We start from the raw sequence: 15,621 nt of genomic DNA on the forward strand, positions 1-15,621 counted from the left end.
TTCCGTCCCCCCTCCCCTCTTCTTCTTCTTCCGTCCCCCCTCCCCTCTTCTTCTTCTTCCGTCCCCCCTCCCCTCTTCTTCTTCTTCCGTCCCCCCTCCCCTCTTCTTCTTCTTCCGTCCCCCCTCCCCTCTTCTTCTTCTTCCGTCCCCCCTCCCCTCTTCTTCTTCTTCTCAGTCCCCCCTCCCCTCTTCTTCTTCTGTCGCCTCCTCCCCTCTTCTTCTTCTCAGTCCCCCCTCCCCTCTTTTTTCTTCTCTGTTCCCCCTCCCCTCTTTTTTTCTTCTCCGTCCCCTCCCTCCCCTCTTCTACTTCTCAGTCCCCTCCCTCCCCTCTTCTACTTCTCAGTCCCCTCCCTCCCCTCTTCTACTTCTCAGTCCCCTCCCTCCCCTCTTCTACTTCTCAGTCCCCTCCCTCCCCTCTTCTACTTCTCAGTCCCCTCCCTCCCCTCTTCTACTTCTCAGTCCCCTCCCTCCCCTCTTCTACTTCTCTGTCCCCCCCTCTCCCCTCTTCTTCTTCTCTGTTCCCCCCCTCCCCTCTTCTTCTTCTCTGTTCCCCCCCTCCCCTCTTCTTCTTCTCTGTTCCCCCCCCTCCCCTCTTCTTCTTCTCTGTTCCCCCCCCCCTCCCCTCTTCTTCTTCTCTGTTCCCCCCCCTCCCCTCTTCTTCTTCTCTGTTCCCCCCCCCCTCCCCTCTTCTTCTTCTCTGTTTCCCCCCCCCCTCCCCTCTTCTTCTTCTTCTTCTTCTTCTCCGTCCCCTCCCCTCCTCTCCCCTTCCCTCTTCTTCTCCTCTCCACTGTCAATCAATCAGCAGGTAATATTTGGTGTCTGAGGAAGGTGAGTTTTAATGACTCCCATGCTTGTGGCCATCATGTTACTGATTTTTATTTTTTTATTTTTATTTTAGTGTTTTTTTATGGTGAATATCATGAATAAATACAATTTTCACCTTTTGGAAAAATAACTCCTGCAGAGACATCAAAGCCTAGCAAATCTAATTCTATGATGTTTGCATAATATTCACTTTTTAAATCTCATGACAAGGGGGATGGGTTTTGAGAGCTAAATTAATGTCACGTTAGTTACTGCTCTGACTTTCGTAGTCTGGTGTTTTTTCTTTGCTTCATTTTTACTTTGCTGTTTTTTTACTTTCAGCTGCTCGAATTCGATCTAAAGGGAATTCCGCTAGACTATTCTTCATCCCTGGATGTTGTTGTGAAGGACTTTGAAACAATTGGAAAAGACAAGTATGTTTTTGTTCTTTATGGTCGCGACACTGTTAGAAATTTCTTCAATGTCATGCTTTGTAATCTTAAAGTAGACTTGTTTGGTAAATGCTACATTGTGTTATATTTGGATATATCTCTTACACACTATTAGCATGTTGTGTCGGCTATAAAAGAATGGTTTAGCATGGTTTCCAGGCCAATCTTCTCTTGTGTAACAGGCCCCTGTGTCAGTCTTTAAAGGTAATATTTCTGTGGTTCTCTCTTTGAGTGTTTGGCCAAGGGTAGTAATGTATCATCTTTTTTTTTTCTTCTGGGGCTCCATTTTCCTGGACTTATGGGGAAAATGTAATCTTCCTTCTAAATTTTGTTTTTCTGAATCTCCAAATTAAAGATATTACATCTCGTGCAAGGATTTTTGACGCCTTAGGAAAAAGTAAAGTTTGCCGCCCCCCCCCCCATGTGACATCACAATGCCCCACCCATATGATCTGCCATGTTAACGAACGCCAGTGCCGCCGTGTTTACATTAAAAGGCCTGCAGGGACACATCCTGTGATGGATGTCAATCTCTTTCTCCCCATCCCTCCCTTGTCACTCTTTCCCCCCCCTCCCTCCCTTGTCACTCTTTCCCCCCCCTCCCTCCCTTGTCACTCTCTTCCCCCCCCCCTCCCTCCCTTGTCACTCTCTTCCCCCCCTCCCTCCCTTGTCACTCTCTTCCCCCCCTCCCTCCCTTGTCACTCTCTTCCCCCCCTCCCTCCCTTGTCATTCTCTTTCCTCCTTCCCTCCCTTGTCATTCTCTTTCCTCCTTCCCTCCCTTGTCATTCTCTTTCCTCCCTCCCTCCCTTGTCATTCTCTTTGCCCCCCATCACTCCCTCCTCATTCTCTTTCCCCCCCATCCCTCCCTTGTCACTCTCTTCCCACATCCCTCCCTTGTCACTCTCTCCCCACACCCCTCCCTTGTCACTCTCTCCCCACACCCCTCCCTTGTCACTCTCTCCCCACACCCCTCCCTTGTCACTCTCTCCCCACACCCCTCCCTTGTCACTCTCTCCCCACACCCCTCCCTTGTCACTCTCTCCCCACACCCCTCCATTGTCACTCTCTCCCCACACCCCTCCCTTGTCACTCTCTCCCCACACCCCTCCCTTGTCACTCTCTCCCCACACCCCTCCCTTGTCACTCTCTCCCCACACCCCTCCCTTGTCACTCTCTCCCCCCATCCCTCCCTTGTCACTCTCTCCCCCCCATCCCTCCCTTGTCACTCTCTCCCCCCATCCCTCCCTTGTCACTCTCTCCCCCCCATCCCTCCCTTGTCACTCTCTCTCCCCCCATCCCTCCCTTGTCACTCTCTCCCCCCCATCCCTCCCTTGTCACTCTCTCCCCCCCATCCCTCCCTTGTCACTCTCTCCCCCCCATCCCTCCCTTGTCACTCTCTCCCCCCCATCCCTCCCTTGTCACTCTCTCCCCCCCATCCCTCCCTTGTCACTTCTCCCCCCCATCCCTCCCTTGTCACTCTCTCCCCCCCATCCCTCCCTTGTCACTCTCTCCCCCCCATCCCTCCCTTGTCACTCTCTCCCCCCCATCCCTCCCTTGTCACTCTCTCCCCCCCATCCCTCCCTTGTCACTCTCTCCCCCCCATCCCTCCCTTGTCACTCTCTCCCCCCCCATCCCTCCCTTGTCACTCTCTCCCCCCCCATCCCTCCCTTGTCACTCTCTCCCCCCCATCCCTCCCTTGTCACTCTCTCCCCCCCATCCCTCCCTCGTCACTTTCTCCCCCCCCTTCCCTCCCTCGTCACTCTCTCTTTCCCCCCCCCATCCCTCCCTCGTCACTCTCTCTTTCTCCCCCCCATCCCTCCCTCGTCACTCTCTCTTTCTCCCCCCCATCCCTCCCTCGTCACTCTCTCTTTCTCCCCCCCATCCCTCCCTCGTCACTCTCTCTTTCTCCCCCCCATCCCTCCCTCGTCACTCTCTCTTTCTCCCCCCCATCCCTCCCTCGTCACTCTCTTTCTCCCCCCCCACTCTTTCTCCCCCTCCCCCTCCCTCGTCACTCTCTCTTTCTCCCCCTCCCTCCCTTCCCTTCTCCCCCTCCCTCCCTTCCCTTCTCCCCCTCCCTCCCTTCCCTTCTCCCCCTCCCTCCCTTCCCTTCTCCCCCTCCCTCCCTTCCCTTCTCCCCCTCCCTCCCTTCCCTTCTCCCCCTCCCTCCCTTCCCTTCTCCCCCTCCCTCCCTTCCCTTCTCCCCCTCCCTCCCTTCCCTTCTCCCCCTCCCTCCCTTCCCTTCTCCCCCTCCCTCCCTTCCCTTCTCCCCCTCCCTCCCTTGTCACTCTCTTTCTCTTTCTCCCCCCTCCCTCACTGTAGCGTGGCCGAGCTCTGTATGGTCCGCGGGTACAGGGAGCTTTTGTTTCCTGTACCTGGCCGGACTAAAAGGAAGTGAACACTCAGTGTGCACTTCCTGTTAGTCCGGCCGGGTACAGGAGACAGATGCTCCCTGTACCCGCGGACCATACAGGGCTCGGCCACGCTACAGTGAGGGAGTGACAGGAGGGAGCGCTGAGCGCTTCCCTCCTGTCAGCCCCTCTCCTCATGCTGCGACCGGGCGGTGCGCCCTCATGGACGCACCAGCCTGGGCAAACCTGCAGCCGCCTGAGGCTCTCTACAGAGCGCTCGGGCGGCCGCAGCATGAGGGCGGCTGCCTAGTCCGCCTAACAGGTAGCGCCGGCCCTGATCTTGTGAGCTTTGCTCCATTGCCATCTCCCAATTTAGCCAGGTTTTTTCTTCTTCTGTACATTATACTCTTGAACTATCTCCATGTGAAGGACAGATTGGTGGTACTCTGACATAAGAGGCCCTACTGCACATTATGCCATAGGAAGCTATATTTATTTAAGAGTTTACACTATGGTGGTGGGCAAGGAGAGGGCTACACAAGGAGAGTAGGAAGATATACGTACGTATGTACACAAACAGACCCAAATGATATAGAGGGACACACAATGGGGCTTCTGTAAGCTTGCTCAGCAGTTTTGTTGGCAGCAGTTTTTCCCCATTAAAAAGATGCAAAGTGCTGAACTACATAATATGAAACTCCTACTGGTAAAGAGTTTATGGGATATGCTCTGCACGCTTTATGTATTCATTCATTATTTTTACAGTAAACAAATTGTAGTTTATCCCTCTTATATGAAATAATATGTAATGATGGATGACTCATCACACCTAAGTTTCGCCCAGGCTTTCTGTGAGCCTTAGGCTGTACATGAATGGCTCAACCATTCATTTAAATGTCACACCAAAAAACAGTGTAGCACTTATTACCAGTTAGCAAAAGTGTTTGAAATGTGACACACAAAATACCTTTTTAAAAGATGTTTTTACACCAGCAGAAAAAATATTTGAATTGTAAAAGAACCATGTATCTTTAAAACAAAGATGTACACAATAGTGTGTAACCATATGAAACCATTATACAATGTTCGATAAGACCATTGCACACTCACACGTTCATGAGCTTAACACTTGGCTTTAGTGGGAACAGCTTAGGGGTTCGTAAAGATGACCCTCCCCCCTTTTTTTTAATGGTGTCCTCTCTTAATAGGTCCTGGGTAATAACTCAGAAAAAAAGACATAGGGTAGTAATGCAATATACAGGGAATCCAAAACCTTAACAAGTGAATACTCACAAGTATTGAGCCAATACTATATAGCAGTGTTTCCCAACCCAGTCCTCAAGGCACACCTACCAGTCCAGGATTTAAGGATTACCCAGTTTTGTCTAAGGTGTTTTTAGAAAAAAAAGAAAAAACACCTTAGACAAAACTGGGTAATCCTTAAATCCTGGACTGGTAGGTGTGCCTTGAGGACTGGGTTGGGAAACACTGTTATATAGAGCCTTGTCGAGTGTGCTGGATGGTAGCTGGTCTCCAGTCACATTATTACTCACTATCAGTCATAAATAGAATGGTATTTATACTAATAGCCTTTCTGCCATCCCACACTGTTGTGTTCACATCAGCTACAGGGCTTTTTGTTAAAGTGTTTGTGTTCAAGGTTTTAAATGTCCCTTTTAGACTATACAGGCATCAGATCCTTAATCCCTAAAAATTAAAAATAGCAAAAGTGCTATGTGGATGCATAATTGGAGGATGCATACGTTTTTAGTGTCCTTTACTGTAAACACAAGGTTGCTTTACTTAAGGTTCGAGACCAATTGAGGGCATGCTTCCATATTCTCACATGCTTCCATTGCAACCAAATCCTCTACAGGTTAAGATTTGCTCTTATTTTAATACGTTCTGAGCAGGTCAATTATTATTTTTTTTTATCCTGCTGTTAGATTGTATGGTTGAGTGCAGCCATCTTTTCTGCACGTGAGCGTGTATAATCCTATAATAACCAAAAGAGTGAGCGCTAGAGTCCCATACAGACAATATGGCAGCGTTTCAAAATACAATGCACAACAAAAATGTGTGAAAAGCACAATAATAGTTACCAAAAAAAACGCGCTAAATCGATCTGTAAAAATAAAAGACACACATAATAGTGCAGACCATCTAGTAATAATAATATGAGAAATGGGAGTGATAGGAGAAAAACTCACATGTCCCAGAGCCCTATCACCCCTGGCTCTGGGTTTGTAAGGCTCTTTGGAAGAGGGGATATCCCCACACTGCAGGATCTTCCACAGAATGTATCAGCTGGTAATTTCGTTTTGCTGTGTGTAGGAAAAAGAAGGGCAGGACCTCCAATTGAATAATATCACAATTCAATTTATTTGTACAAAAGAAGTTAAAAACCCTTACTTGGGATGTGGTGGGTATAAACTCGCAGAGTCACCCACATAAAAGCATAATACAAATATCCGAAAAACGCTTCCTGGTTGCAGTCCGGTCACGTGATTGCTTCCGGGTCCGCCCTCCAATGACGTCCGTGTGACGCGTTTCGCCCGCCTCCACAGGCTTCTTCCGACGACGTCAGGGGGTTCCAGTCTTCCTTTTGAGTTCACAGTGCCGCCCTTCTCTTGCTCCTATTGGCTGGGGGGCGTGGTTCCACACGATCTGTTGCTATCACTGTTCACTCCATATTCAATTACACACATATGGAATTCATTCTATTAAGTTAAACTTAACCCCTTGCAACAGCCAATTGGCTGCATCCTAACACACATTAAAAACGAAAATCAGAAATCCCCAAACTACTTTATTTCACAATTCCTACTCTGAGCAGTGATATTTCAAATGCAAACATGGGACATATCCAGATTATTCAGATTAATAGTTCTAAAGAAGTTTTTTCCAAGAGACATCTTCTGATTATATTATATTCTATACTTAAAGGTATATACAATGAAAAGTTGGTACCAATTCCTAAAGATTAAAATTAATGAAGAGAGAAGACATAGACTTTTTACAATATTATCCATAGAGAATAATGAAGGGAGAGGACATGAACTTATACAATATCGTCTCTACCAAATGGAATCAATGTTCATATTTAAAGACACTCTATTCATATATTAAATCCAAAATTAAAAAATATAATTATGTACATAATAAAAATAAAAATAAAAATGCCTGTCAAGTGAAGGACAAGAAAACATAGAGAATTATTTGCAAAAAATGACAAATTATTTACAAAAAATGACAAACTTCAAATTCTCCGTTAAGACCTCTAGGGAACAGCGATTTTAATTTAAACACCCACCTCATTTCTTGTTTTGACAATTTATTGTCTAGATTCTCACCCCTCCAATTTCTACTAACTCTTTCTATCCCAATAAATTGTAATTTAGTGACATCACCCTGATGTTTGTGAATGAAGTGGGAGGACAGGGGATGTTCCTTGAAACCTCTTCTTATATTGCGCACATGCTCCTCAATGCGAATATGCACTTGTCGGGTAGTTTTACCGACATAGTGCATATTGCACGGGCAAGTGAGGACGTAGATACAGTTAGTGGTGTGGCAAGTGATCAATTGTTTTACACTGTACGTTTGTTGTGTGTTTCCTCCTACCAATTCTCTTTTGACACATTTAGGGGCTCCCGTGGTCCTGCACGCCAGGCAGTATCCACATTGGAAAAAACCAACCTCTTGATTTAAAAAATTCTTATTTTGGTTTTCTTGTTTAAAGCTGCTCTTCACTAGGTGGCTCTTAATACTGGGCACCCCCCTATAGATGATCCTTGGTTTTTTTGGGACTATATTTTCCAACAGGGGGTCTTCCTTTAGAATAAACCAGTATTTTTGGATTATGTTGTTCAAATCCCTATTCTTCCCTGAATAGTCGAAGATCAAAGGGACTTCGTTACTCTTGATATTCTTTTTATTTTTATTTTTGATCCTCTTACTTGACTTATCCAGTAGCTTTTTCCTCTCTATTTTTCCCACCTCCTTATGGGCCTTATCCAGTAAAGTCCTGGGGTACTGTTTAACTGCAAATTGTTCTACCAGCTTATTGATTTGGATCTCACAGGTTTCCTCATTGGTACAATTCCTTTTTAGCCTTAACATCTGTCCTTTGGGAATGTTGTCCAACCACGGACCATAGTGACAGCTGTCATAAAATATGAAGCTGTTCACGTCCACCTTCTTGAAGAAGGTTTCTGTCTGTATTTGGTGATTGGAGATAAAAATATGTAAGTCCAAGAAATTGACCTGGCTATCACTATGATCCATAGTAAGCTGGATTCCCCATGAATTGGAGTTTAGATGTACCAGGAATGCGGTTAAATCCTCCACAGAGCCTCTCCATATCCAAAACAGATCGTCGATGTAACGGCGATAGGTGACCAGGTTCTGCACCCAGCTATGGTCACTATAAATATAGGACTCCTCCCAAAACGACATAAAGAGGTTCGCATAGCTGGGTGCGAACCTAGTCCCCATCGCCGTCCCAAGGATCTGTAAATAAAAAGAGTCTAGAAAGTGGAAATAATGGTTAGTAAGTATAAGATGGATGCCTTCTAGAATGAATGCTTGTTGGTCCACAGATAAACTAGAGGTGGACAAGAAGAATTTAACAGCCTCCATGCCCCTAGAGTGCGGAATGATCGAGTAGAGTGATGACACATCCGCCGTTACGAGGATGTCCCCATCCATCCACTCGACCCCTTCCAATATTTGGAGAACTTGACTAGTATCTCTCAGATAGGCCTTTGTTTCCTTAACTAAGGGTTGCAGACATAAGTCTATGTATTCCGACAGGGGTGCTGACACTGAACCAATCCCAGAGATGATGGGCCTCCCTGGTGGTCTAGTTTCGTGTTTATGAATCTTTGGTAGAAAATAATATACAGGTATCTTGGGGTAGGTGACAACCAAATATTCATACTCTGTTTGAGAGATGACCTCTGATGATAAACCCTTATTCAAGAAGCTTAAAAACAGATCCTTCTTCTCATTGGTAGGGTCACCTTTTAGTTTCTCATATGTGACGCCATCGTTCAATTGTCTCAATGATTCCTCTATATAATATTCCCTATCCATAAGGACAATGCCACCCCCCTTGTCGGCCGGTTTAATGATCACCTCTTTATTTTCTCTCAAGTCAGCCAGAGCCTGTTGTTCTTCCTTACTTAGATTCATTCTGTTCTTATTAATTCTTTTTATGCGTTCCACCTCCCGCATTACCAACTCCTCAAAAGCATCCATCGATTTCGTCTTACAACTTTTCGGAAAGAAGGTGGATTTCTTCTTAAGTGAGGTGAGATTATGCCCTTTAAATTGTACATCTCCTCTCAATTCATCAGTAGTGTCCACCTTCTCCCGAAAAAAACGTTTTAAACACAATTTTCTAACGAATTTCTTAAGGTCTATATAGACCGAAAAATGGTCCACATTAGCTGTTGGGCAGAATTTTATCCCCCTGGCTAATACTCTACTTTGCATTGTATTTAGTGTAAGTTTCGAGAGGTTGTATATTCCTTTAATTTCTATATCCTTCCCCTTTTTCCTTCTCTGTATCTTATTTCCCCCTCTTGTTCCTCTCTTTCTATTCTTCTTTTTAATGGGGAACTTGGGAGGTTTAGTTTTATTCTCTCTTTTCTTTTGTGTTCCCAATCTAAAAAATCTTTTAGATGTCCTTCTCGTCCCTGGGGCATATCCCTGGTCTTATATCCATTTGACTCCATAGGGTCCACTGGTTTACGATTTAATCCATGGGAAACTGATTTCCAAACATTGGATTCTGCCCCTGTTTTTTGGTTTCTCTCAACTGCTCCATCACTACTTAGATCTCTAGTGGGTCTATTCTGAAGCTGTCTTTCATGCTTCCTAATTGGGGTCTCCCCTCCTTGACCATTTGTCCTCCATTGTTGACTATAGTTATATTTCTTTTGATTCTGTCTGGAAATCAGTTTCCCATGGATTAAATCGTAAACCAGTGGACCCTATGGAGTCAAATGGATATAAGACCAGGGATATGCCCCAGGGACGAGAAGGGCATCTAAAAGATTTTTTAGATTGGGAACACAAAAGAAAAGAGAGAATAAAACTAAACCTCCCAAGTTCCCCATTAAAAAGAAGAATAGAAAGAGAGGAACAAGAGGGGGAAATAAGATACAGAGAAGGAAAAAGGGGAAGGATATAGAAATTAAAGGAATATACAACCTCTCGAAACTTACACTAAATACAATGCAAAGTAGAGTATTAGCCAGGGGGATAAAATTCTGCCCAACAGCTAATGTGGACCATTTTTCGGTCTATATAGACCTTAAGAAATTCGTTAGAAAATTGTGTTTAAAACGTTTTTTTCGGGAGAAGGTGGACACTACTGATGAATTGAGAGGAGATGTACAATTTAAAGGGCATAATCTCACCTCACTTAAGAAGAAATCCACCTTCTTTCCGAAAAGTTGTAAGACGAAATCGATGGATGCTTTTGAGGAGTTGGTAATGCGGGAGGTGGAACGCATAAAAAGAATTAATAAGAACAGAATGAATCTAAGTAAGGAAGAACAACAGGCTCTGGCTGACTTGAGAGAAAATAAAGAGGTGATCATTAAACCGGCCGACAAGGGGGGTGGCATTGTCCTTATGGATAGGGAATATTATATAGAGGAATCATTGAGACAATTGAACGATGGCGTCACATATGAGAAACTAAAAGGTGACCCTACCAATGAGAAGAAGGATCTGTTTTTAAGCTTCTTGAATAAGGGTTTATCATCAGAGGTCATCTCTCAAACAGAGTATGAATATTTGGTTGTCACCTACCCCAAGATACCTGTATATTATTTTCTACCAAAGATTCATAAACACGAAACTAGACCACCAGGGAGGCCCATCATCTCTGGGATTGGTTCAGTGTCAGCACCCCTGTCGGAATACATAGACTTATGTCTGCAACCCTTAGTTAAGGAAACAAAGGCCTATCTGAGAGATACTAGTCAAGTTCTCCAAATATTGGAAGGGGTCGAGTGGATGGATGGGGACATCCTCGTAACGGCGGATGTGTCATCACTCTACTCGATCATTCCGCACTCTAGGGGCATGGAGGCTGTTAAATTCTTCTTGTCCACCTCTAGTTTATCTGTGGACCAACAAGCATTCATTCTAGAAGGCATCCATCTTATACTTACTAACCATTATTTCCACTTTCTAGACTCTTTTTATTTACAGATCCTTGGGACGGCGATGGGGACTAGGTTCGCACCCAGCTATGCGAACCTCTTTATGTCGTTTTGGGAGGAGTCCTATATTTATAGTGACCATAGCTGGGTGCAGAACCTGGTCACCTATCGCCGTTACATCGACGATCTGTTTTGGATATGGAGAGGCTCTGTGGAGGATTTAACCGCATTCCTGGTACATCTAAACTCCAATTCATGGGGAATCCAGCTTACTATGGATCATAGTGATAGCCAGGTCAATTTCTTGGACTTACATATTTTTATCTCCAATCACCAAATACAGACAGAAACCTTCTTCAAGAAGGTGGACGTGAACAGCTTCATATTTTATGACAGCTGTCACTATGGTCCGTGGTTGGACAACATTCCCAAAGGACAGATGTTAAGGCTAAAAAGGAATTGTACCAATGAGGAAACCTGTGAGATCCAAATCAATAAGCTGGTAGAACAATTTGCAGTTAAACAGTACCCCAGGACTTTACTGGATAAGGCCCATAAGGAGGTGGGAAAAATAGAGAGGAAAAAGCTACTGGATAAGTCAAGTAAGAGGATCAAAAATAAAAATAAAAAGAATATCAAGAGTAACGAAGTCCCTTTGATCTTCGACTATTCAGGGAAGAATAGGGATTTGAACAACATAATCCAAAAATACTGGTTTATTCTAAAGGAAGACCCCCTGTTGGAAAATATAGTCCCAAAAAAACCAAGGATCATCTATAGGGGGGTGCCCAGTATTAAGAGCCACCTAGTGAAGAGCAGCTTTAAACAAGAAAACCAAAATAAGAATTTTTTTAAATCAAGAGGTTGGTTTTTTCCAATGTGGATACTGCCTGGCGTGCAGGACCACGGGAGCCCCTAAATGTGTCAAAAGAGAATTGGTAGGAGGAAACACACAACAAACGTACAGTGTAAAACAATTGATCACTTGCCACACCACTAACTGTATCTACGTCCTCACTTGCCCGTGCAATATGCACTATGTCGGTAAAACTACCCGACAAGTGCATATTCGCATTGAGGAGCATGTGCGCAATATAAGAAGAGGTTTCAAGGAACATCCCCTGTCCTCCCACTTCATTCACAAACATCAGGGTGATGTCACTAAATTACAATTTATTGGGATAGAAAGAGTTAGTAGAAATTGGAGGGGTGAGAATCTAGACAATAAATTGTCAAAACAAGAAATGAGGTGGGTGTTTAAATTAAAATCGCTGTTCCCTAGAGGTCTTAACGGAGAATTTGAAGTTTGTCATTTTTTGTAAATAATTTGTCATTTTTTGCAAATAATTCTCTATGTTTTCTTGTCCTTCACTTGACAGGCATTTTTATTTTTATTATGTACATAATTATATTTTTTAATTTTGGATTTAATATATGAATAGAGTGTCTTTAAATATGAACATTGATTCCATTTGGTAGAGACGATATTGTATAAGTTCATGTCCTCTCCCTTCATTATTCTCTATGGATAATATTGTAAAAAGTCTATGTCTTCTCTCTTCATTAATTTTAATCTTTAGGAATTGGTACCAACTTTTCATTGTATATACCTTTAAGTATAGAATATAATATAATCAGAAGATGTCTCTTGGAAAAAACTTCTTTAGAACTATTAATCTGAATAATCTGGATATGTCCCATGTTTGCATTTGAAATATCACTGCTCAGAGTAGGAATTGTGAAATAAAGTAGTTTGGGGATTTCTGATTTTCGTTTTTAATGTGTGTTAGGATGCAGCCAATTGGCTGTTGCAAGGGGTTAAGTTTAACTTAATAGAATGAATTCCATATGTGTGTAATTGAATATGGAGTGAACAGTGATAGCAACAGATCGTGTGGAACCACGCCCCCCAGCCAATAGGAGCAAGAGAAGGGCGGCACTGTGAACTCAAAAGGAAGACTGGAACCCCCTGACGTCGTCGGAAGAAGCCTGTGGAGGCGGGCGAAACGCGTCACACGGACGTCATTGGAGGGCGGACCCGGAAGCAATCACGTGACCGGACTGCAACCAGGAAGCGTTTTTCGGATATTTGTATTATGCTTTTATGTGGGTGACTCTGCGAGTTTATACCCACCACATCCCAAGTAAGGGTTTTTAACTTCTTTTGTACAAATAAATTGAATTGTGATATTATTCAATTGGAGGTCCTGCCCTTCTTTTTCCTACACACAGCAAAACGAAATTACCAGCTGATACATTCTGTGGAAGATCCTGCAGTGTGGGGATATCCCCTCTTCCAAAGAGCCTTACAAACCCAGAGCCAGGGGTGATAGGGCTCTGGGACATGTGTGTATAATCCTATGCTCACAGATCCTATTTATGGATGAGATCTAGTCACTGGTATAATTAATGATCACAAACCAGCTAGAAGGATATACAGTATGTGATCTGCAGCTTGGTTTGGCATCAGATGTATCTTTAGATATTTGCACATAATTATATAGACTCGTAAGTAGGATACTGGGCATTTCAGGAGAGGAAACCATTTTATCACTATTTCTTAAATGTTAAAATAGTGCAGTCCTCAAATATTTGTGTTTGCATGAAAATGCCTGAAGGAAATGATTATACTCACCAGAACAACTACATTAAGCTGTAGTTGTTCTGGTGACTATGGTGTCCCTTTAACTCTGCCTAAATATTTGTTTATTGTTTAACCCCTTAAGGACCAAACTTCTGGAATAAAAGGGAATTAGGACATGTCACACATGTCATGTGTCCTTAAGGGGTTAAATAATTTCATTTGGTGCAATTCTGAGTTTAGTGGAAAAACCACTCCTAAAGTGTAAATCGTCAGGAATCAAAGTGAGATTCAAAATCTAGGCCACAGCCAAGACGTAAAAGTAATTGGTTACTCCACATAGCCATATCGTGTCAAGCCCACCACTATTGTGCGAAGAAACACAAAGCAAAAATACAAAATAGTCAGAAATTAAATTAATTTCATAAAAGGCTCATAAAGGGATTACTAAGGAGTTCACATCCTTGTCTGCAATCATTTCCTTTACATATGCAAAATTGTTATTCAAGTTCTGCTGTGTTAAACCCTCTGGCAAGAAAAATGACTGTGGTAATGTTTAGGAATTCCGTATAATGACACATTGCCGTACTGTTTGGTATCCTAGCAACACAGGAGGAAATCTGGTCCTACCCTGCTGTAAGTAAGGGAATGTGCAGATATTAACCCCTGAGTAACTTTAACTTCGGAAAAATACTTAGAATAGTTCATTATCAATCATGTTGGGCTTTAACGGTTTTTGTTTTTTTTGTTTTGTTTCTTTAGAACCTTTGTATAAGTTGCCAAGGAGGTTTGCAATCTATTGAAACTGAAAGAGTTACTTGTGTTCTCACCAAAATCCCTATACACGTTAAAATAATTGGAGTTTTTTAAATTTTGCTCCAATGTCCATTTTATTGTAAGCTCAACTGCCAAGTCAATGCAAAACATCTTGGGTGAGTCCTACACTAACCATTCACCTTGCTTGCTTCCACTAACTGGCAACAATCTCTAATAAGACACAGAGGGGATTTTTATGAACCCCGACACACTTCTTAATCCTTGATAGGGTGAATATGGGGGGGGGGGGGCGCAGTACTTTAACGTGACTGTTTTAATGAGCGTAGGTATTTGGGATAGAGCGCAGGTAACTCCTTTTTTTAATTTCCGTTCTATGTACTTGGGGTGTTGAATAATGTAGCCATTGTTGCTGCCTAGTAGTAGTGGGAGTTTAATCGCGGGGCCTCATTTTGCGTGAATACATTTAACCTATTTTCCTTGTTGCAAACCGTATAGAATGAAACTTTCTTGAAGAAATCACCATAATTAAATGCTACACGTATTCCAAGCACCATGACCACTTTACTTCGCTGAAGTAAAGATTTCAAATTACATGTCTGCTGGTAATCATGGCAGTTGATTAATTACATGTTAATGTATGGAAATGTGTTTGTTTGACCTTCACAATAAACAGCCAAACTGTTATGTTAGGAGTCTATTGTCTGTCGTACTGTGCTCTAACCGTCTATGTAGGCAGGCATCCTGCATGACTCCAGTTCTTTGTTGATTGGACACACTGAATCTATACAATTACCTCTTGCTACTTTATCTGGTCGTCCTGCGCAGCCCACAACGAGTGGCTGATCTCTCTCACATGACCTCTATAACCATAATCCGTCTCTCGGGCCTGTTTACTGTCCCACCATGTCTAAAGCATGTGCGCTGGGGATTTATAGTCTTTCAATGGTCTGAATTTTTTATGTATTCACGAGGAAGAGTTTGACAGTGTCTAGTCTCAGTGTATACATTTGTTGAAAAATTCTTAATGACTTATTTTTACGTTTCTGTCTTCAGGCAAGTTTCATCTGAATAGCTACTCAAGCAATAAAAAAGTGTTTATATTTTTTATGGTTCTATTAAATAATGCATGATCTAGATTTAACATGACGATCATGGTAAGATATGTGCAATGTAAGGGGTATTTAGATGCTAGTATGCATGACAACTGTATCACACATGGAATTACATAGTTACACAGCCTGAAATAAGAATTTGGTCCATAAAGTTCAGCCGTTCTCATACCTGTTTCTGCTGTTGACCGAAAAGAAGGCAAAAATCCAGTTTGAAGTGCATTCCAAATTTTTAACAAACTTGGGAGAAAATACATCTTGACCCTAGAGTGATTAATTGATATTGATATATATTGTAGATTTAGTGCAGTAGACAAGATGCCAAAATACCTACCCTCTCCCCTCTCCCCACTCCCCTCTCTCCTCATT

General features: G+C 43.2%; 1 protein-coding gene across 7 annotated transcripts in view; it reads left to right on the plus strand.

Moving 5' to 3' along the window:
* The window catches only part of MYOF (myoferlin), a 135,890-nt gene that overhangs the window by 30,656 nt on the left and 89,613 nt on the right, over positions 1-15,621 (plus strand). For all 7 annotated transcript variants that reach the window (XM_063434992.1, XM_063434994.1, XM_063434996.1 and 4 more), the window contains exon 3: positions 1,147-1,238. In XM_063434992.1, the coding sequence (XP_063291062.1) occupies positions 1,147-1,238 (92 nt within the window). The remainder of the gene's footprint in view (positions 1-1,146; positions 1,239-15,621) is intronic.

Source organism: Pelobates fuscus, chromosome 10 (genome assembly GCF_036172605.1).
Source record: "Pelobates fuscus isolate aPelFus1 chromosome 10, aPelFus1.pri, whole genome shotgun sequence".
Lineage (NCBI taxonomy): Eukaryota > Metazoa > Chordata > Amphibia > Anura > Pelobatidae > Pelobates > Pelobates fuscus.